The sequence below is a fragment of the Notolepis coatsorum genome, assembly GCF_963971535.1.
Source record: "Notolepis coatsorum genome assembly, chromosome: 17".
Taxonomy (NCBI): Eukaryota; Metazoa; Chordata; class Actinopteri; order Aulopiformes; family Paralepididae; genus Notolepis; species Notolepis coatsorum.
In genome coordinates this window covers 36,034,382-36,057,759 of record NC_140181.1, presented here as the reverse complement: position 1 = coordinate 36,057,759, position 23,378 = coordinate 36,034,382, and the positions used below count along the sequence as shown (strand labels likewise).

At 42.6% G+C, this 23,378-nt stretch overlaps 1 protein-coding gene across 1 annotated transcript in view; it reads right to left on the bottom strand.

Annotated features, from left to right (window-relative positions):
• kcnd1 (potassium voltage-gated channel, Shal-related subfamily, member 1) overlaps positions 1 to 22,855 on the bottom strand; it is a gene marked incomplete at both ends in the record, with an annotated part of 240,342 nt that extends 217,487 nt beyond the window's left edge. The window contains 3 exons of the mRNA XM_084333253.1: positions 12,533 to 13,245; positions 13,479 to 13,724; positions 22,700 to 22,855. Of these exons, the coding sequence (XP_084189379.1) occupies positions 12,533 to 13,245; positions 13,479 to 13,724; positions 22,700 to 22,855 (1,115 nt within the window). The remainder of the gene's footprint in view (positions 1 to 12,532; positions 13,246 to 13,478; positions 13,725 to 22,699) is intronic.
• Positions 22,856 to 23,378: the final 523 nt, after the last annotated feature.

Here is a 23,378-nt window from a genome sequence, read left to right as displayed (position 1 = left end):
CCGGGACCTGAAATGGGAGCTGAACACCATCGCTCTCAATAAAAAGGCCCGGAAGAGGATGTTCTTCCTACATCAGCTGAGGAAGTTTAGGCTGCCGAGGACTATGATGGTCCAGTTCTACACTGCCATCATCCAGTCCATCCTCACCATCATCACCTGGTTCCCTGCAGCCACGGTCAGGGACAAGGCCAAGCTGCAGCGGGTGATACGATCAGCGGAGAGGGTGATCGGCTGCCCCCTTCCCTCCTTCGAGTCCCTACATTCCTCCAGGGCCTTGAGGAGGGCGAGGAAGATCATGGCATACCCCGCCCACCCGGGTCACGACCTCTTCACCATGCTTTTTTTATGCTTTGATCATCACCAACGGAATACGTTACACAGTACATTAGACACATACGCTCCGATCGCAATGAAGGAATTATTGGATCAACGCAAGATTGAAACGGTATAGCCCTTACCTTAACTAGGATGTACCACAAAAAGAATATTCCAATTATCTGATCACCATTCCAAGTATTGATGTTGATCGTGTCGCCAACATAATCCACCAAAGAACATGAATCGGGAGTGTTTGATTCTTATCAATCCATGCGTTATAACCGCTCATCATGCCCGACAAGGAAAAGTCCACCCGGACCTAAATAATCGACGCACACCCCAATACACAAAGTTTCAAAGGATGTGCAATACTGGCCGCAACCTACCAGGTGGCGGTATTGGACTTTTGCGATCTCAGACCCATTCCCAATGATAACACCAGGCTCCCTGAATGGATAATGAATGTAAATATCTAATAAAATAAATAACGATCAAATAACGAGTATACTCGTTGTTGGCGTTCAACGATTAGCGGCCAATAACGAGTTTAATCGTTGTTGGCAGAGAAAGAGTTAACCAGTGGGTTTGGTATCATAGTCCATTTGTTCATTAATCAGCAGGTTTGGTCTGATAGTCAAGCAAAATGTGTCTGTCGATTAGTCAATTTATATGCTTTCTCTTTTTTGTTACTACCTGAATAAGTACGGTAATACCTGAACAAGTGAGTTATTACCTGAACTAGTGAGTTATTACCTGAACTAGTGAGTTATTACCTAAACAAATGAGTTATTACCTGAACTAGTGAGTTATTACCTAAACAAATGAGTTATTACCCAAACTACTTTAGTGAGTTATTACCTGAACTAGTGAGTTATTACCTGAACTAGTGAGTTAATACCTGAACTAGTGAGTTATTACCCAAACTACTGTAGTGAGTTATTACCTGAACTAGTGAGTTATTACCTAAACAAATGAGTTATTACCTGAACTAGTGAGTTAATACCTGAACTAGTGAGTTATTACCCAAACTACTGTAGTGAGTTATTACCTGAACTAGTGAGTTATTACCTGAACAAGTGAGTTATTACCTGAACAAGTGAGTTATTACCTGAACTAGTGAGTTATTACCTAAACAAATGAGTTATTACCTGAACTAGTGAGTTATTACCTAAACAAATGAGTTATTACCTGAACAAGTGAGTTATTACCTGAACTAGTGAGTTATTACCTGAACTAGTGAGTTATTACCTGAACAAATGAGTTATTACCTGAACTAGTGAGTTATTACCCAAACTACTGTAGTGAGTTATTACTGAACTAGTGAGTTATTACCTGAACAAGTGAGTTATTACCTGAACTAGTGAGTTTGTTATTACCCAAACTACTGTAGTGAGTTATTACTGAACTAGTGAGTTAATACCTGAACAAGTGAGTTAATACCTGAACTAGTGAGTTATTACCCAAACTACTGTAGTGAGTTATTACTGAACAAGTGGGTTATTACCTGAACTAGTGAGTTATTACCACTCTCCCGGGACCTGAAATGGGAGCTGAACACCATCGCTCTCAATAAAAAGGCCCGGAAGAGGATGTTCTTCCTACGTCAGCTGAGGAAGTTTGGCGTTCAACGATTAGCGGCCAATAACGAGTTTAATCGTTGTTGGCAGAGAAAGAGTTAACCAGTGGGTTTGGTATCATAGTCCATTTGTTCATTAATCAGCAGGTTTGGTCTGATAGTCAAGCAAAATGTTTCTGTCGATTAGTCAATTTATATGCTTTCTCTTTTTTGTTACTACCTGAATAAGTACGGTAATACCTGAACAAGTGAGTTATTACCTGAACTAGTGAGTTATTACCTGAACTAGTGAGTTATTACCTAAACAAATGAGTTATTACCTGAACTAGTGAGTTATTACCTAAACAAATGAGTTATTACCCAAACTACTTTAGTGAGTTATTACCTGAACTAGTGAGTTATTACCTGAACTAGTGAGTTAATACCTGAACTAGTGAGTTATTACCCAAACTACTGTAGTGAGTTATTACCTGAACTAGTGAGTTATTACCTAAACAAATGAGTTATTACCTGAACTAGTGAGTTAATACCTGAACTAGTGAGTTATTACCCAAACTACTGTAGTGAGTTATTACCTGAACTAGTGAGTTATTACCTAAACAAATGAGTTATTACCTGAACTAGTGAGTTATTACCTAAACAAATGAGTTATTACCTGAACAAGTGAGTTATTACCTGAACTAGTGAGTTATTACCTGAACTAGTGAGTTATTACCTGAACAAGTGAGTTATTACCTGAACTAGTGAGTTATTACCTGAACTAGTGAGTTATTACCTGAACTAGTGAGTTATTACCCAAACTACTGTAGTGAGTTATTACCTAAACAAATGAGTTATTACCTGAACTAGTGAGTTATTGCCCAAACTACTGTAGTGAGTTATTACTGAACTAGTGAGTTATTACCTGAACAAGTGAGTTATTACCTGAACTAGTGAGTTTATTATTACCCAAACTACTGTAGTGAGTTATTACTGAACTAGTGAGTTAATACCTGAACAAGTGAGTTAATACCTGAACTAGTGAGGTATTACCCAAACTACTGTAGTGAGTTATTACTGAACAAGTGGGTTATTACCTGAACTAGTGAGTTATTACCACTCTCCCAAGACCTGAAATGGGAGCTGAACACCATCGCTCTCAATAAAAAGGCCCGGAAGAGGATGTTCTTCCTACGTCAGCTGAGGAAGTTTAGGCTGCCGAGGACTATGATGGTCCAGTTCTACACTGCCATCATCCAGTCCATCCTCACCATCATCACCTGGTTCCCTGCAGCCACGGTCAGGGACAAGGCCAAGCTGCAGCGGGTGATACGATCAGCGGAGAGGGTGATCGGCTGCCCCCTTCCCTCCTTCGAGTCCCTACATTCCTCCAGGGCCTTGAGGAGGGCGAGGAAGATCATGGCATACCCCGCCCACCCGGGTCACGACCTCTTCACCATGCTCCCCCACGGCAGGCGGCTACGGCTGCCCAAGACATTAAAGTCCCGCCATAGACTCAGCTTCTTCCCCTCAGCAGCTCGCCTGGTAAATGAGTCAGGTGTCCCCCTGCTCCCCCCCCTCCCCCCCTCTATGGCGAGCTGCTAGGGCTGGACCTCTGAACTGTGCTGCACTGTTCCCATATCCCCTACCACTGCACTTTACTTACTGTTCTGGCCTGTTTTGCACTTACTTATTTATTTATCATTATTATTATTATGTTGTTCCTATTTGTGAAAAAAATCAATCATGCACTGTAATGTCAAATCACGTTCCATTTTGTACCTGTACAAATCTGAATCTGAATTACCTGAACAAGTGAGTTATTACCTGAATTAGTGAGTTATTACCTGAACAAGTGAGTTATTACCTGAATTAGTGAGTTATTACCTGCACAAGTTAGTTAATACCTGAACAAGTGAGTTATTACCTGAACTGGTGAGTTAATAACTAGACACTTGGTACCCGGAAGACACTTGTGAGTGGATCAGATTGTTTGGTGTTTAAATGTTGTAGATCAGATTATTTGGTGTTGAAAGCCTGTATATTGTTTCTGTATCTACAAAAAACCCTGTAAATGATCCGCCCATTGTTAATTTACTTAGATATTTACTATACTTGATCTCAAGAAGTAGCTGAATGGGCTCAGTGGCATCTTTTATCTTGTGGTCATTGTCTGCATGGTGGTATTCACTGTCAAAGATGGAAAGAAACATGAATAATAATAATAATTTATATTCTCCTTTGGTTCTTTACAATATACTCAAGCATAGTAACATAGTTTCTGACACTGGGAATACATTCAATGAGGTCCATCGATGTCCCTAGATACCAATAACATGCAAATGGACCTTTTAGAAGTGGAGCAATCTTCCATGTACTTGGGTATGTACTTTTAAGCGAATATTCAGAAAATATGGTTAGGGCTTAACAGGTTAAATGTTGTGGATCAGATGATTTGGTGTTGATATCTTGTGGATCAGATGTTTCGGTATTGAAATATTGTGGATCAGATAGTTTGGTGTTGATATATTGTGGATCAGATGGTTTGGTGTTGAGATCTTGTGGATCAGATGATTTTGTGTTGAGATCTTGTGGATCAGATGATTTTTTGTTGAGAGCTTGTGGATCAGATGGTTTGGTGTTGAGATCTTGTGGATCAGATGGTTTGGTGTTGAGATCTTGTGGATCAGATGATTTGGTGTTTAAATGTTGTGGATCAGATGGTTTGATATGTATCAATGGTAACATCAATGGGCGCTTGTAGCCAACTGTATTTAGAATATAGATCCTTGCATCTCAATGAGGGTAAAGATACTGCTAATCCACCTTCAGTAGTTTTTATAGTCTTTTGAAGGTCCTCTCTCTCTGTGTCTCTCTCTCTCGCATTAATGAGTGGGTAGCTGTACCTCCAGGACTCATGATGATGGGAGTGGGTGGTGCATACACACACACACAGGGGCGAATTCACAAAGAATGGATTGTGCCCGCTAATAACACCCTTAACTGCGTGTGATTTGCGTCCATATTTGCTCCGTCTTTGCAACCTATTCACTAAAGATATTGCGCAAATTATATACTACACACGCCCATACGGTGTGCAATTTGCTCATGATATCTGGCTGCGCAGTTGGCTCACAGAGCATCTGAGTGTAATTTGCCCCTTGAGAGAAAATTGTGGTTTTTTCAATGTATATTTGGTTTATAAAACTGATATAAAGAGATGCTTTAAGAGGGTAATATCATTATCATCACAGGAGGATATTGACGGTGGAGAAGAAGAGGTTTCACAAGCACACTGCCAGCGAGGGTGTTTGTTTTGAATTCCGATTGAAGACAAAACAAAGATAAGGGGCCACAGAGGCAGAGCGCGATGGAGGTTTTGACAGTAACTGCGTTTTGATGTGTGTAAAGGTTATTTAGCAGTTGTCATGACAGCGCGGCACATGACAACCAGAAAGGGGTGGGCCGTCGTTGCTACGACGAAGATCTATAAGTCGAACAGTGTTTCCGGGTGTGAGGCAGACCAAAGAAACGAATCCCACAGGAGGGAAGGGACCAAGAGACTCTCTCCTCTTATCACAGAGGGGGGGGGGGGGGGGGGGGGAGAATGCCACATCATCATTAGCTTCGGCTACCAGGAGGATGGTCGTGGCTAACGGCCAGGCCTGACCACTTTTGGACTGAATAGCAGAGGGACAATAGAACACACCGAAAGATCATTAGAATAGACTTTTCAAGGACAATACAATCTGTTAACATCTGAGCTGAGGTTTCTGTTTATAGAAATAAACAACGCTTTTCCTCATAAGGTATTACGCTGTGTCGGAGTGTCGAATTCTTACGGAGGTGGAGAATTATTATGGTTTGCGGAGTGTACTAACGGGGAGAGATAAGGATCTTATCAGCCAGTGTCGGAGACGTCAGGACCATTAAAATGACACAACGCAGAGGAATTGGATGGAGAGCCAAACAGACGAAGACGTGATACTGGCCAGATCGATCAGGATCTAACACCCTGATATGGTAAAATAGTATAAATACTACCCATGCAACAGTATGCATGTCCTAGGACAATGGCAGACAGAAAACAGAAGCTTCAATTATCTGATTGTGAATTGGAAGTCCTGATGAATCAACACTGTAGCTCTTCTAGTCCTTGGGCCAAACACATTTTTGGTACCAATTGGGTGGGAAGATTCTAGGTGTGATATTTTTTTTTATTCCTATACATCCCTAGATTGTGTTTTGATATGATAGACAGTTTGTTTTTGTAGCTTATTAGTGGTTAACGGAAACTGAGTTTTCTCAAAATAAGTATCCTGCCATATATTGCTCCCCTTCATAGATCCGCTCGTATGTCGGGTTGTGGGGGTACTAGAGACATGACCATGATCACATTTATATGCACCTGAGTCTCCTGAACACGTAGAGATAAACCTTGAGTCGATCGGACCTTCCTACGCTGATCTATATGGTAACTTTCGCGCACCTACCCCCTACAGGTGAATGCCATATAGCTCAGCGTAAGAAGGTTGACTATAGCAGGAGACTTACTTTGCGAAAACTCTGTTTTCGTTAACCACTAATAAGTAGGGGTGGGACGATACATCGATCCAGATCGATACATCGATCTAATTATCAATGATCCAATAGGATCGATGCAACGTAAAAAGATCGGTTCATATCGATATATAAATCCTGTGGCAAGTGTCATTTACGCCCAAGCGCAGCTCCGGCAGCTGGATTCGCGCAAGATCATCATCTGAGATGTGAAAACAAACCATCTGGCAGAGTCAGGTTAGCGGGGTGGCTATACGACCAACAACAACAGAATGGGAAACGCCTGTGTGTGAAGACATTACAGCAGGGCGCCTATTTGGTCGCATTTTGCGACCTGAAATAAGTCCCTGTTTTTCTCCCCACAACGGGTCCAATGCATCTAACATGCTTTGCATCCTCGCCATTCCTGTATGCCTAACGCAAACTAAGCTAAGCTAACCCTGCTCAGAGGCACAGAGAAAACAGCGAAGTTCCATTCATGAGGAAAGGGGGGGGGGGGGGGCGGAGGCTCTCTGTCCCCCTCTCTACGTTCAATGATTATAAGTAGCAAAACATTACACTATAAAAACCAACTGGATAGTTGATGATAATATACATTTAACTTCATTAGCTGAAATATTCTAAAATCATTAAGTCTGCTATGATCCATTCTAACTGTATGTGTGTGTGTGCATGCGCATGTTAGCGTCCCATCTCTGGTCTTTGGAAAGACCAGATGAGGTCAGAGGAGTTTGATAGTATTTACTGAGGATGGCCAGATAATGTTGATATTTAAAACATAAAAAATATAATACATAATAAATGTATACATGATAATGCAACATAAAAAAAATGTTGTAGGAACGGTTTGGGAGAGGGAGGTAGGGAGGGAGGGGTTTTAGGTTGTGTGTTGTGTGTTGTGAGTTCCAAAAAATGGAACTTAAAGTTATTTCAAGTTTAAAGCTCAATATATCAAAACATGCCACTTTACAGTGAACAGGAGGTATATAATAGATTGTTTTTTATTTAAATGTCTGGAAGAGCTCAAAAATAAAAATGTCAAATTATATTTTTGTTGCTTTTTTTTTGTTGATCTAAATGTTACAGATTGTGTTAAATGAGTATATGATATCGTCTCATATCGATTGCAGGCACCTGAATTGAATCGTATCATATCAGACTTTGTGATATCGGCAAATATCGTATCGTTGTCCAAAGAATCAATATCGTATCATATTGTGATGAAACTGGTGATTCCCACCCCTATTAATAAGCTACAAAACCAAACTGTCTATCATATCAAAACACAATCTAGGGATGTATACAGTAGGAATAAAAAAATCACATCTAAAATGTTCCCACCCAGATTGTACCAAATCGTTTGTCATGTCATCCCAAAAGAAATTAGTTTGAGCAGACCTGTCCATGGTGCTGAATCTTTAGCCACTCTGTGCCAGTGAAAATAATTTCAGATTTAGGAATTAAGTTGAAATTAAGTTGTATAGAATTTTTTGTTAAGAGAATAGAACCCGCATTCTCATATAGCCTACTCCAGAATAAACTTTTCATTGACCATGTTTCCAGCGTTTACTTCTCATGGACCTGACGAAACGTTATACATTTATTCTGGAGCATATGAGTGTGCGGGTTCTATTCTCTTTATTGTGATTATTATTACCTAACCCAACGGATCACCGGAGATGCTGGCAATGCCACCCCTTATAAATGCGCTTAGTTACCACCAACTCTCTGAAGACGTAAATAAGTCACTTTAACTGTGCATGGCAATTAGCGCCGATCTTTGTGAATTGGAGTGTTTTTGCAACGATGCTCATTTGCATAGAAAGGGGCATATTCTCCGCCCATATGACCTCATTTAATTACCCGCAAATAGCACCGACGCACAGAGACGCAATGATGATGGCAACGCAGTTAGCACCGTATTTCACCCTTTGCGCAAGCTTTGTGAATAGCAAGGTTTGTTTTGGGGCTATTTGCACAGGCATTGCATCAGAAAAATCTGTGTAATCCCTTTGTGAAATCGCCCCTCAGTGTGTTGAGAAGCACTAACTGTGTAGCCAGTTAGCTTTGCAATAGCTCCGTGCCCTGAGCCATAGTGAGCTCTGAAGGTCTGAAATGAGGCCATCGGCCTTGATGTTGGAAGTATCACCCTGCTTCTTTAACTCTGCTAGGATATGCCATGTTCCACATTTAGTAGAAGGTATGCCAAAACTCAGACAACTATTTAAAATAGCAGCAGCCCTTATCATGCTGACTAGTCTGGATACCTGAAGTAGTATAGAACATTTTGGGTCACACATCTCAGAGTAGCATGTGTGGTGGTGTTCAATGTTCAACATGACCCTGGCAACTATTATAATAGCGTCATGAGACTAGTATAGAGCACTTGGATTTAGTGTTGTCAAAAATATCGAAGTATCGATACATATCGATACTGAATATTTAAAATGGTTTTGATACTAATTTCCCGAAATACCGATACTTTCTGCAGTATCGGTACCAGCTGGCGAGTGTTCTACCGCAAGTTGTTGACACGCTGTTCAGAGCACGCTTGCCCCTCCGCCTTCTTCAGCCCTCCCCCTCACAGAGCCGTCTTCAGTTTGTAAACAAACATTTTAGCTGAAGATGGCAAATGCAGAGCCTCCGCAACTTGTGCTTGTGGATAAAGAAAACAGCAGAAGTGCTGTTTGGAGGTACTTCGGGTTTGAAGTAAACAATGAAGGACAAGCTAAAGAAAGATGCCCCAATGCTATTTGCAAGCGGTGTTACAGAGCAGTGCCAAACGCGGATCTCCATAAAGAAATGAGAGGTTCGTGACAGCTGCTCTTTCAACGTCACTGTGACTGAAGCATTAAACCATTAACTCTAGTTTAATACATGATACGTTGTCTACTGATGGCGCATAATATCAACAGCTGATTCGTTGTTAGTAACGTTACAGGTGAGCTATCAGCTAACGTTAGCTCCCTTAGCTTAGCTGGCCACCTTTATAATTACTGCATGGAAACAGAGTAACGTTAACGTTTAAACGGTATGTCGAGGTCATACAATACTACAGTCGACATAAGGTTAACGTTACCCCGTTTCCATGAAGTGTTTAAATAGCAGCAATCTTGTTGAAAATGTAACGTTACTAAATGCTCCGAGCATGGTCTCTCTCTCTCTCTCTCTCTCTCTCTCTCTCTCTCTCTCTCTCTCTCTCTCTCTCTCTCTCTCTCTCTCTCTCTCTCTCTCTCTTGTTATCTTTAAATAAAAATCGAAACTGTTACTAACTGTAATACAAACAGTTCAGTTTGTCAGGTACATGTAACACAGATTACAGTGTTTACATCTGTCTGCTTGAGAAAATACCATGTTCTGCAATAAAAATGATTGAAGTGAGATGAACAGTTATTTTTAAATGTGTGATCTAAAGATAAACAAAGGGTTTTAAAAGTGTTATATTTATCTTCTCTTATAGTACCAGAGAGAAGCTGAGGAGAATCAACCAGCAACAAAAGCTACATTTGTTAAAAAAAAATGTAAAAAAAAATATATATATATATATATATTATTTATTTATTTTTGGTATTGAAATGGTATCGAAGTATCGATACTTTTCAAGGTATCGTATCGAAGTCAAAATTCCAGTATCGTGACAACACTACTTGGATTATATTGTTTGGCAACAGATCAAATCTGTCATGGGCTATTTGTTCCTGGAACAGGGGATACAAGTGTAATATTTCACAATAGGGTTCACAAGAACCAAAGTAAAAAACTCCTTAGAGCTTAGTGTATAAGATGTGTATTATTTTGGTCACAGTGCCATTTTTGGTCACTGGGTGGCGCTCCTTGTTTGTACTTGATTTACCAACAGGTAACTTACATCAGTGACTCACTTCACTTCCTGTCTACCTGCACAGTACGTTATGGGTAGAACAAGGGTACAATCTTGTAAAGTGTCACATCCAACTAGTGACACTAGTTAATAATGACATCCTGTTCTCTCTGTCAATTATGGAATGTAAAAGGTTTAAGCATATATTTATGGTATATATCTGTTTTAGATCTAGGCATATGTTACTGTAGGTGTCTATATGTGAAGATCCGTGGCAGAGGAGACAGCTCTCTATGACGGGTGCACACTTGTATAACTTGTATACACTTGTATCTTATATAAGCTGTATATTCTTTATACACCTTAGGACCATGTACTATATAGCCAGCAGTCTCCCTCGTCTGCATCCCCTTGAGTTGGGGTGAGTGAGAATGAAGGGGGCCCCTTCGGAATGCCGGGAGGTGATGGCCTTGGAAACATCTCTGAGCAGGGTGCTTTCCACAGCAGGTTGGCACACCCTGCGTAGAGTAGACAATGATAGGTACAAGTATGGGCATATATATGTGTACACTGTATACTATATATATATGTACTGTATTATACATGTATGTGTATCTGTATATATCTGTAGTATGTGTTGGGCTATGTACTATATATTACGGCAGTCTGCCTCGTCCTCGTCTCAGAACGAAAGAGGCCCATGGAGTGAGGGAGTTAACCCTTACAGTGAGGAAGCAGAACAGACATGCATTCATGTTTTAATGATGTAATGGGGTTTTTCCCAGAAGAAGGTAATCTGTTAACGACTAGAAGGGGAGGAGTCCATCCTTACTACGTATTGTACGTTGGTTGGCTAGTGAAATGACATCCCTGTGACATCACTGTTTTTAGACCAATAGAAATATGATGCCGGATCAATATAAAAATGACTGTTCCTCCTTCGAGAAGCCAGATTTGAAGATTTTGCTTGCAGACACCAGGCACAAGTTGTGTTAGGCCTTTGAGATCTTAAGAGAAGAGATGTTTTTGTTTTATACTTCTTTTAACTGAGTTGGACATTTCCAATGAAGTCTCTTTTGTAACTTGCTTTTTCTAAATAAAACAGCTTTTTATAACACACCTTTTTGTATCCATTCTTCTGACCAGACGGGTAAGCATTGAAATGTTTTTGCATTGTAACTTTACTCATTGCTTCGTGATGTTCATGATTTATGATGTAAAAACTTTAGAAGTGTGTCTTTAACCAGTCGGCAACAACACGGTCCCGTAATGTTCCTGATTTATGATGTAAAACTCTAGGAGTGGGCCTTTATCTACACATTATCAAGTAAAGCTACAGTGATACTACGTGTGACGGATAAGGGAAATGGACATCATCTGAATAAAGAGTGTCCATCCCAGTGCAAATAAAATAAAAGATTCCGCAACTTCAATCACTTGACCATGGTCAGTGACTGGGGGGGTCGGAACGGTGCATTCGCTGGGTCTGTCGGTCAGGTGTAACAACAACATTTTGTAGACTCATTGGGTTCTGCATGTCAACCACTTCGCAGGACGCTGCTTGATGTCAAGATGAGCAGACCAATGAGTTATGAAGTTATCAATCTGACCTAAGACCTAGCGTGGGCACAGCTCTTTCATGCTAGCTAAGCTAGCTAAATGGACTGCATTTATATAGTGCTTTTATCCAAAGCGCTTTACAACTTATGCCTCACATTCACCTGTTCATTCACACACCGAAGGCAGAGGCAACCATGCAATGTGCCAACCTGCTCATTGGGAGAAGATTGGGGTTACAATAAGTCTCTTGCTCAAGAACACTTCAACACGCTACCGGGAAGAGCCCGAATTGAACTGGGAACCTTCCGCTTACCGGATGACCGCTCTACCTCCTGAGCCACAAAGTCAAAAACTATCTTAGTGCATTCCTTTCTTGCTAACAAGTTAGCGTCAACACACAGACATGTTACAATTTATCCTACAAAACCTCCATGTATGTGTGACAGGGAACACATCACAATCTGCTACATGTAGCCCACGGCGGCAGGAGGAAGATGGTAGATGGATGTACTGTAGATGGATGGCATAATGTGAAGATGACTATCGTTTCATATCCCTTAGCAACATACAACAGTGACAACATGTGATTCATAAGAAAAGTTAAAAGCTATAGGGTGTAAAACCATCCTCATCAGCAAGAGAGACAGCGATATGAACTGAAATGAAGAACAAGGTACAACAACCGAGACTGTGACATTAGAAACTGCCGTGTCACTCACCCTAGCGTGGTCATGGTGACGATGGTGTACCAGAAGGAGGCCGGGATGGAGGTGAAACTGGAGCCCTTGGTGCCCTTCTCTGCGTAGAACATGATGGTGGCGAAGATGATGATGGCCATGGTGAGGGAGAAGAGGAGGAAGCCCAGCTCGGAGGCGCAGCTCTGCAGCGTGTACCCTAAAATCCGCAGGCCCGCAGAGTGGCGCGAGAACTTGAAGATGCGGAAGACCCTGAAAACACGGAGGGTCACGAAGGCCCCACTCACGTCCTCGTTCTCCGGCATGACCAGGCCGATGTAGTATGGCATGATGGCCACCACGTCGATCACCGACATCACCGAGCGCATGAACTGCACACGGCTTGGCGCAGCGAACATGCGCATCAGGTACTCAAAGGTGAAGATGAGCACACAGGCAGTGTCCATGCAGAAGAAGGCCAGTGAGTACTTCTCGCCGCACGGCAAGTCCTTGACGCTGCCTTTAGGCGGGCGGCAGGGAACCGTCTCCACCACATTGGCGATGACCGAGACGGCAATGAAAAATCCGGTGACGTAGTAGAACACCAGGGCCATGGTAGAGGTGTGAGGGTTCTCGAAGGCCCTCCACAGACGCTCGCGCAACGGGCTGTTGGGGGGGAGGGGGGCGTCCCCTGACTCACCGGCCTCCGTGTCCTCCGCCAGACGCTCCTCGTTCTCCTTCTTCCTGTCCCGGTATTCCTCCACGGAGAGAGGCAAGGAACGAGGGGGGAAGGAGAGAGAGAGAGAAAGACGAATTTAAACACTCAAAAAACTTTTTATTTTATTGAATTTTTTTACTTTTAGTGGTGGGGCTATCTATTTGTTTATGTTCAGATTATTGATTAGGCCTTTAAGAAATACCATATATAGTAGCTCCTTGCCATCAAAGCAATATGATCTAAAAAAGTAGATTAATTCATTCACAATCCTACCTCCATGCAACAGTCCCCAATGATCTCCGGTACGATGCCGTAGAAGGCTAGCTCCTCGTCGAAGGCCTGGATGCACTCGTGCCGGGGATAGTGGAGCTTCCCGGTGCGGTAGAAGTTAAGAATGTGCCGAAACATCTCCGGGTCCCGGTCAAAGAAATACTCTTGCGTGTCCTCATTGAAAAAAAAATCCTTCTCTGAAGAACCCAGGAGAGTGTCTGGGTACCGATCCAACGTGTTCTTCCATGTCTGCAACAGAAGAACCATGCATAGAGTGAGCACCTTTCTGACACCATGTGGGTCAGATGGTCTTCTTCTACAACATATGTAGGGGTGATTGACTGTTCTCATGTGTCTAGCACCACCTAGAGGCTCTGGTTTATTCTGAAATTAGGTTACTGATCCCCATCACTCTTTCAACTAAGTGGCAGTAATGCATGAGTAGCCTCCAGCTGCATCCCCGGAGAAATCCGCTCACTGGCAACTTCCGCCAGCCACAGGACACGCCTGCCGCTGACAGGACACTGAGATTAATGCACAAGAGCTGTACTGGCCGCGTTAAAAGAAATTATGTTTGTGCTTTCTTCTAGATAACGCCTTCAACCATCATTTGGCCATGGGACTGGTTCTCGGCAATGGAAATAATTTTTTTTTTACAAATTGCTAAAAACACTGTCGACTGATTTCTTCTGCAGTTTATTATTGCATTTACATGTTGAAATAACAATCGCTTAGATCAATAACACTTGTGTTACCTAAAAGCTGTAAATAGTTATGTAATGCCATTAGATTTGAAACGCATTTTAGCATTACAACCCAATAACTGAACTATGTTTGTATTTGTTACACCTTATCCTCAGTATTTTGAGACACTGGGTAACACCATTAACCTCTTATCTAGGGACATCTATGGATCTCAGGTATGGACGAATCCATTATTGGAATACAGGTAAACAGAGCAAACGCTGTCTGATTGATTGATTGATTGATTGAAAACTTTATTAACACTTTCAGTGCCACCAGGGGGCGCACGACTTAGTGCTTGAATGCCACCATCGGCGCCAATGTTAACGTTAATATCGCCTAATCTATGTTTTAAATTATGGCTATGTGTCTAATCTGCCCGTCGCTTATCAAAGAATAATTTTCCAGTCAGTGTTGTCAAGGCAGATTGGTTTTTTATCACTTCATTTCCGTTTGAGAGCATTTTGAAAAGCACCCGTTTTTAGGTGAAAAACAGCCCATTCTGTGATAATCGCCTTTTACTGGAATATTCCAGAACGTTGATATTTGTCGGCCTATTTATGAATCGTTTTCAAATAAACGCTAGATGATCAATAGTATACGTGCACGCACGCACGTTCGAGGCGCACGCTGATAATAGCTGTTTTCATTTCCTCATGCATTTTACAGTGAAACAGCTGGAGCACATATCAGAAAAAAGCTTATATCTTCATGAAAACGAGTCTGATTATCCTAACACTGATAACATAGATTCCTTACCTGACATCAGATGGTATCCAACTGGTATATTCCAATTCCTGATCACCATTCAAAAAAATCGATATGTGTATAGATCTAACGTGTATACAGTAGAACTCATGACGGCGATCATCCTTGTAGGAGTGTATATTCCACCGCAAGCCAGCAATAGTGCCGCGCTCTCCAGGCTCCATGACGAGGTAAACAAACTCCAGGCAGCGAACGTTAACGCCGCCATCATAGTGGTGGGTGATTTCAATAGCGCCAATCTGAGAAAGGTATTACCTGACTTCTATCAGCATGTGACTTGTAACACCAGAGGCGGTAACATCCTAGATCACTGTTACACGCAATTCAAGGGTGGATACAAGGCTCATTCTGCTAGTGGCTTTGGTAAGTCAGATCACGCGTCCATTTTCCTTTCACCAAAGTACAAACAGAGAATCAAAAGCACTCCCGTAGTCTCGCGAGAGGTGCAGAAATGGGATTTGATGTCAGAGGAGACACTCCAGGCTGCGTTTGACTGCACAGACTGGAGCGTGTTCCGCGACACAGATAACATTCATGTCTACACGGAGACAGTGCTGGACTATGTTCGTACTTTGGTGGAAGAAACAATCCCCACTACCAAAATGAGAGTTTACCCAAATCAAAAACCCTGGGTAGACAAATCCGTCCGTGAAGCTCTGAGAGCGCGCACCAAAGCATACAACGACGGCCTAGTGGCAGGCAACATGAATGACCACAAGGTGGCGCGATACAACGTAAGGAGGACAGTGACAGAGGCCAAACGGCGCTACAAGGATAAAATTGAACTCAAAACGATGACAGACTACAAAGGCGCCTCCCTCAAACTGAACAGTGACATCTCCTTAGCAAATGACCTCAATACCTTCTATGCGAGGTTTGATGCTGGTAATAACAATACCAGCCCACAAGCCACGGCAATGGGGGGGGGGGGGGGGGGGGTCTGCTGCTGATGGAGACTCAGTGTTCAGGGTAACAGAGCATGAGGTGAGGCGGACCTTTAAAAAAGTGAATATCAGGAAGGCAGCAGGTCCGGATGGCATCCCCGGCCGCGTCCTAAAAGTCTGTGCCGACCAACTGGCCCCGGTATTCACTGACATATTTCAAGTTCAAGTTCTTTAATAGTTGTCATACAGAAGTACAGAATACTTTCATACAAAATGCTTCTTACTGTTACGCTCCAGAGACTGTGCTAGACAAGATAGTATCAAATAACATAATAACATAATATAGCATGAATTTAGAAGAAGAAAATGAGGTCACAGTGTTCGGTATAGACATATGTACAATGTTCTGAGTTACCATATAATATACAATACACAATACTATGCAGTGTACTAATGTACAGTACTATCTAGTGCAAAGCAGAAATGGGATGAGGTACAATTTTAGGTACAATTTACAGTAAGGTGTACGAGTTGTAGTGCAATCCTTCATCCATAAATATAAAGTGTGGGGAGTGGGTGCTACAGTGTGTTTGTTTAAAGTGGGTGTGTGCTATAAGTGTGTGGAGTGGGTGCTACAGTGTGTTTGTTTAAAGTGAGTGTGTGCGTGTGGATGTGTGTGCTATGTGCGTTTGGTGGTTGTTGTTGTGTAGTGTTCATTCATTGTTCGTTTAGCAGCCTGATGGCCTGGGGATAGAAGCTTCTTCTGAGTCTTTCTGTGCTCGCCTTGAGACTCCTGTATCGCTTGCCTGACCGCAGCAGTTCAAAGAGGCAGTTGTTCGGGTGACTGGAGTCTTTAATGATTCTCTTAGCCTTGCCCTTGCAACGCTTGTAGTAAATGTTCTGGAGGGTGGGGAGCCCCCCTCCAATTGTGCGTTCGGCTGAACGTGTCACTCTTTGTAGTCTGCTTTGGTCTTGTGCAGTGCTATTCCCAAACCAGGAGGTGATGTTGCCGGTCAAGATGCTCTCTATTGTACATGAGTAGAAGTTCTTAAGGATCTTCTGGCTGACTTGGAACTTCCTTAGGCGCCTGAGGAAGTAGAGGCGTTGTCGTGCCTTCTTCACAACACTGTTAATGTGTGTGGTCCATGTCAAGTCCTCGGATATGTAGGCTCCGAGGTACTTAAAGCTGTTGACTCTCTCAACCGGTGCCCCGTCGATGCTGAGGGGGCTGTAGTCCTTGACCCCCGACCTCCTGAAGTCCACAATCATCTCCTTTGTTTTGCTGACGTTCAGGGAGAGGCTGTTTTCCTGGCACCATCCCGCCAGGACCTTGACCTCTTCCAGGTAGGCCCTCTCGTCGTTGGCAGAGATCAGGCCCACCACCACTGTGTCGTCAGCAAATTTGACGATTGTATTGCTACTCCGCTGAGCCACACAGTCGTGTGTGCACAGGGAGTAGAGGAGGGGACTCAGAACACAGCCCTGGGGGGCCCCTATGTTGAGGGTGATGGATGAGGAGGTGCAGTTGCCTGCTCTCACCACCTGGGGTCTGCCAGTCAGGAAGTCCAAGACCCACTGGCAGAGGTCATAGCCCAAGCCCAGGTCCCTGAGCTTGGCTATGAGTATGGAGGGGACTATGGTATTGAATGCCGAGCTGTAGTCGATGAATAGCATTCTCACATAGTTCCCCTGCCTCTTGTCCAGGTGTGATGCTGCTGTGTGTAGCACATGGGATATGGCGTCCTTTAACCTGTCCTTAGAACAGGCTGTCATCCCCACCTGCCTGAAGAAGTCCACTATTATCCCTGTACCCAAAAAATCCAAGCCTGCTTGCCTCAACGACTACCGCCCTGTAGCTCTCACCTCCATAGCCATGAAGTGCTTTGAGAAGCTAGTAAAGGGCTACATCTGCTCCTCCCTCCCCATCAACATGGACCCCCTGCAATTTGCATACCGCCCCAACAGGTCCACGGAGGACGCCATAGCCCATGTGCTGCACACAGCAGCATCACACCTGGACAAGAGGCAGGGGAACTATGTGAGAATGCTATTCATCGTACAAGCAAAACTGCACATTGGAATATTGACAAAACCATACTTGGTAATTTACTGTACATTGGAGGGGGTTGGGTTACAACACAGGAGCAGAGTATAAACAGTACAGGATTGAGAAACAGTCTAAATGGGTTTTCGATATACGTTCGGTAACTTGCAGCTGGACCCTATTGAAAAGTCAGTGATCCAGCCACCACTGAATCTCAAATGGGGAAGAAACAGTGTTGTCTTCTGGGTAGAAACCAGGTGGCGTTTTCTGAATTTGCCTCTGATGGTGCCGTAGCAGTGAGAACAGTTTGACTGTGCTGTGTATAATAACTCAGTAGAGGAGAACATTCATCCACCTGACAGAGAGTTGAATAGAATAGAATAGAATAGAATAGAATAGAATAGAATAGAATAGAATAGAATAGAATAGAATAGAATAGAATAGAATAGTGTTGAGTGGTTGGCAGTTGGTTTCAGAAAGGATAATATCCATCCAGTGATTGGCTGGCCAGACTAAGGGTCAAAGGTCAACAGACAGATTTATGGTCTAGCGATCATCTTCCCATGGACGTCACGTTGTCCAAACACAACACCAACAAAAGGAAAACAGATTGTTCTCAGTCTCACGGTGGGCTCACACTTGACTGACAGCAGGCTCTGTAATAATGACTCAGCCAACATGGAACCAACTGGGATTACGGCACCAACAGCTGTTTTTAAAAGGATTTTACAGTAAAAGGTGAAATATTATTGTTCTGATACACCCGTCTGCCTCCTACTCAGATCATTGATTTGTTGACTGTGATAAAAAAAACTGCTGCCGACAAGTGCAGACCACTGACAAAAGAAAAACAGGATCTCGACAACAAACCTGAGATGTCGGCCGAACAACGCTGCCAAGAATGGCCTCTAATGCAACACCAACAACAACAACAACAACAACAACAACAACAACAACAACAACAACAACGGCGGCAGCAACAGATGGCAGAACAATGCTCTGGTGAGAATCTCTTCCCATTTAAGAAGTTTTTCAGACCATACATATTTTTAAACCATAAACAAATATTCTTGAAACTTACTCAGGCATAACAATTAGGGCCAGGTCAAAAATATTAAAGGTTCTATAGATAACATTCAGCCACTAGATGTTGCACTAGAGCACCAGCATGTCATTTATCATCAATCATCAGAGCCCCGTTCCCCGTACCTGGCTAACTGAGTTAGCCGGATAATTTCCAGCATAGCTTGACTTAAGCCAGACCTTTCTGTTCCCCGAAGTCGGATTTTCTAAATCACCATGGTAACAGATCAGAAAGTTTGAACCTGGTCCGGAGCAGGGTTAAGTTCAGTTAGCTGGATAACCTGCATGGCCACGCCCTCGCAAAGAAATGCCAGCTCGCTTCCTGAAATATTTCTCACAGTCTAGATTCCATTATACCATCCTGAATTATGTTTTTGTGCTTCGTTTTCCTAGAGGGGGCTTTTGAAATGTATAATAATAGAACTAAATGCTGATAATAAATCATATTCAGCCTATAGATTTACTTTGTCCTAAATAAAATAATGCACGTCATATACGGCACTCGGAGTCGCGATACACGCTGCATGTGGTTATTTTAATAACGGCGCATTGCAAATGTGAATCCCGCTGGGATATTTTTAATGAATGAAACCTATCGGCCGTTTGGCTCTGATTAGTTTCATATATTCTCCGTTGTAGATTTGCTTAACGGAGCGCCCGGATTGTGTTCCATTCAAGCATAAAATTGAAGTGTCTATGCGTGGATTGTGGTCTTTGTGGATTATGAATTACGAGGAATCTGAGGATTGTTGAATTGTATCATCACTCACACGTTATTGTGATATTGTAACTGGGATTAAAATGTCTGATGAGAATGAGATGCGCTGTTTGACGGATTTGAGCAATTGAATGAGCCGTTGACGTCACATTAATGCATTTGAGAATAAAGAGATAAAACTTCATTCAAAAGAAAATATTCGAAACACGGGTCTCTTGTATTGATGGATACACAATGGATATATCCCGTCTGGCACAGTGGTGCAATGGCTAGTGCTCACTCCTGTCAAGCGGACGACCCTAGTTCGAAACCCCGCGTTTCCAATATAATTTTTTTGGAATATAATATTAAGACTATACGCAAAAGTAGCCTAGTTTTAAGTTAAAATATTATAAATCTACATGCATTGAGGATGTCATTCTTTATATAGCTCTCAAAGTGCACCAAATTGAAGCATTTACATTGCAATAAGAAGAAAATAAATTAGAAAAGACGGGGATTCGAACGCGGGTCGTCCGCGTGAGAGACATAAGGACCATCCATCACACCATGGTGCCAGACAAATAAAACATCCACCATACATCCATCAATGGATAAGAGAGCCATATCCTAATTTTGAAAGAGTTGAACAAATTATTTTCGCTAGCAAGATCTCATTTGATTATTCAATCCATAAACCTACTGCCAGCAGGCACGTTTAAAGAAATATAATCTGATTGATTGGGGTAATGAGGGACTTAAAATTAGCCTATAGATTATGCATTTAACTTGTCGGCGAGGCTATTGAACCGTACAATCTGTTAATAAAGTTTTAAATCAATCAATCAATCAATGCCGTTAGGAAATCAGGATTTCTGCTATCGACACCTGCTGTCTTTTCAACTGAAGCGGCCGCTCGCAATTATCCTGAGTCTCAAGTCTGGTTCGAATGAACAAGACTGAATCAGCGTTCGAGGAACAGGAAAAATCCCGGATTCAAACATCGGGTTAATTGAATCTGGATAATGGGACTCTTGATCGACTTAGTTGAACCAGGTACGGGGCAGGTGCATTCCATGTGGGGATATGTGAAGTAGTAAACAACAACATTCACTTTGGACTCGCACATTTCTTTTAACTCATTGGCTGCCATGCTGTTTCCGGGATATGGCTATGCGCTGCCACGCATTAAACCAATGGAGTCCGTCACCTTGTTTGCAGGGCTATAACTATATTCTATATTATAGCTATGGATGCAATACTATGGCCCATTTGACATCGAGTATCTATCGTTCAATATGTGAAAAAGAAATAAGTTTTCCATCAATATATTCCCGTTTTATACCGTGGTGAATATAAGTATGGTTTTAGAGCGGTCTATGGTCATTCCTGGGAGGCTAGTAATAGCCTGCGACGTGTATTATACTAAATCCATTGGCATTTTGTCCCTACACACGCTACAATTAAAAATACAAATGCGTATTATGTTCCATCATGAATGCATGAAAAGGGGGGGGGGGTTGTTTCTGGTGAATTGATTGTCAATAACGGCATTTGTTAGTACAACAACATATGCTGATCAGGGCGATGGCTATGAAAACAAGGCACAATCAAGCTGAAATTGACGTTAAATTGCTCTTACCTGTGGCCGGTGGGATTCCAAAAAGAATATTCCAATTATTTGATTGCCATCTGGTAGATTGTATGTCCATTTGGCCCATGACATAACCCACCACAGCATAATGAATCAGGGGTCCCTAAAACTATTCAATAACACCAGGCTCCCTGGATGGATAATGAATGGAAATATTGAATAAAAGAAATAACGAGCAAATAATGAGTAGCCTATACTCATTGTTGGCGTTCAACGATTGGCGGCCAATAACAAGTTTAATCATTGTTGGTTAATGATACATTCATTAATCAATAATGTTTTCTGAGGAAAAGCAATACTTTTATTCTGTACCTTTCTAAAAGCTCTGTGATATATATATATATATATATATATATATATATATATATATATATATATATATATATATATATATATATATTAGTGCTGTCAATCGATTCAAATATTTAATCTGATTAATCGCATGAATGTCCAAAGTTAACTTGTGATTAATCGCGAATTAATCGCATTAAAAATAATTATCTACCTTAAACAGATCTTTTTCAAGTTCCAAGTTTTAATACTCTTATCAACATGAGAGTCAACAAATGCTTGCTTTATGCAGCCATTTAACACAAAAGGATGACCCTCGTGCATTGCAAATTTGCATCAAATTCAAAACAGAGCGATGCACAAAATAACTTAATAATTTAAAACAATTAATAAAGTGTGCATGAAATAATAGGGGAAAGAAAACGTTAGGAGCATGTTACATTCACCCACACAAGGGCTCACAGCCTCACACCCCCGCCCCCTCTCTCTCTCTCACACACACACTCTCCCAGCTCTCCACACTTCACTACACTGTCCATCGTGACTGTGGATAGACACGCGGTACCTAGTGTAACGGAGGTACCGCGTCACGCGTGTCTATCCACAGTCACGATGGACAGTGTAGTGAAGTGGCTGTGGACGTTAAGCGGTACTGCAAGTAAACTCACTCCCCAGAGGCATCCAGACCCATTACCAAGAAGTGAATTCACCTCTTGGTATAGTGGTCTGCGATGTCGCCCGCAGCGCACACTCAGGGCATGTCAAATAAGACCGGTTACATTTACATTTACATTACAGCATATTCACTGTCTCCTCTCATCATCAAAACAAAGCCCACGCTAGTGGGGCAGGAACAAATGGCAAAATAGGAAGTGACTGGGTTTATGGGAAATGTGGTCTTATCATGAGAATCAGGCTACAAATTTGTTTCTGCAACGGTCTCTCTTACTGTAATTATACCAAGGTAATCACAACCAATCTGAAAATTATGTATTTTGTTGAAAGTTCTCCTTGTAGTAGCTTTAACAAATGGGACACAACAAGGAAACCACCACTCACCTGAAACCTCTGGCCGCTGACGTTAACAAACATGATCTCGTCTGATCTGGAGGACTTATCGACCGGAGGTTTGGGCATCGTCTTCTTGGCCAGCGGAAGCCAGCCCACTGCGGCTGCACGTGCAAACGGCAGCCATGTTGCCACACCCGCCGCCATCTTGGATAGGATATAGCAGTCCCCCAGATAGTTGGAGAAGAAATAATAGTTTCCCGCTACGAGCTCTCTGGGTGGTGAAACATGTCCTTGTCAGAATAAGTATTTTTGGCAAACGAAGCCAGAGGGTGGATTTATGGTGGATGATGGAGTACTTGAACCAGGGGTTCAAGGGCACATGGGTAGTATCTGTTGTGGGCAATGCTTGGGGGGGGCAGCGTCACTTGTTTACCAGCTGGATCAGGAGGTCAGGTGCTCAGCTGGATCAGGGGGTCAGGTGCTCAGCTGGATCAGGGGGTCAGGTACTCAGCTGGATCAGGGGGTCAGGTGCTCAGCTGGATCAGGAGGTCAGGTGCTCAGCTGGATCAGGGGGTCAGGTGCTCAGCTGGATCAGGAGGTCAGGTACTCAGCTGGATCAGGAGGTCAGGTGCTCAGCTGGATCAGGAGGTCAGGTGCTCAGCTGGATCAGGGGGTCAGGTACTCAGCTGGATCAGGAGGTCAGGTACTCAGCTGGATCAGGGGGTCA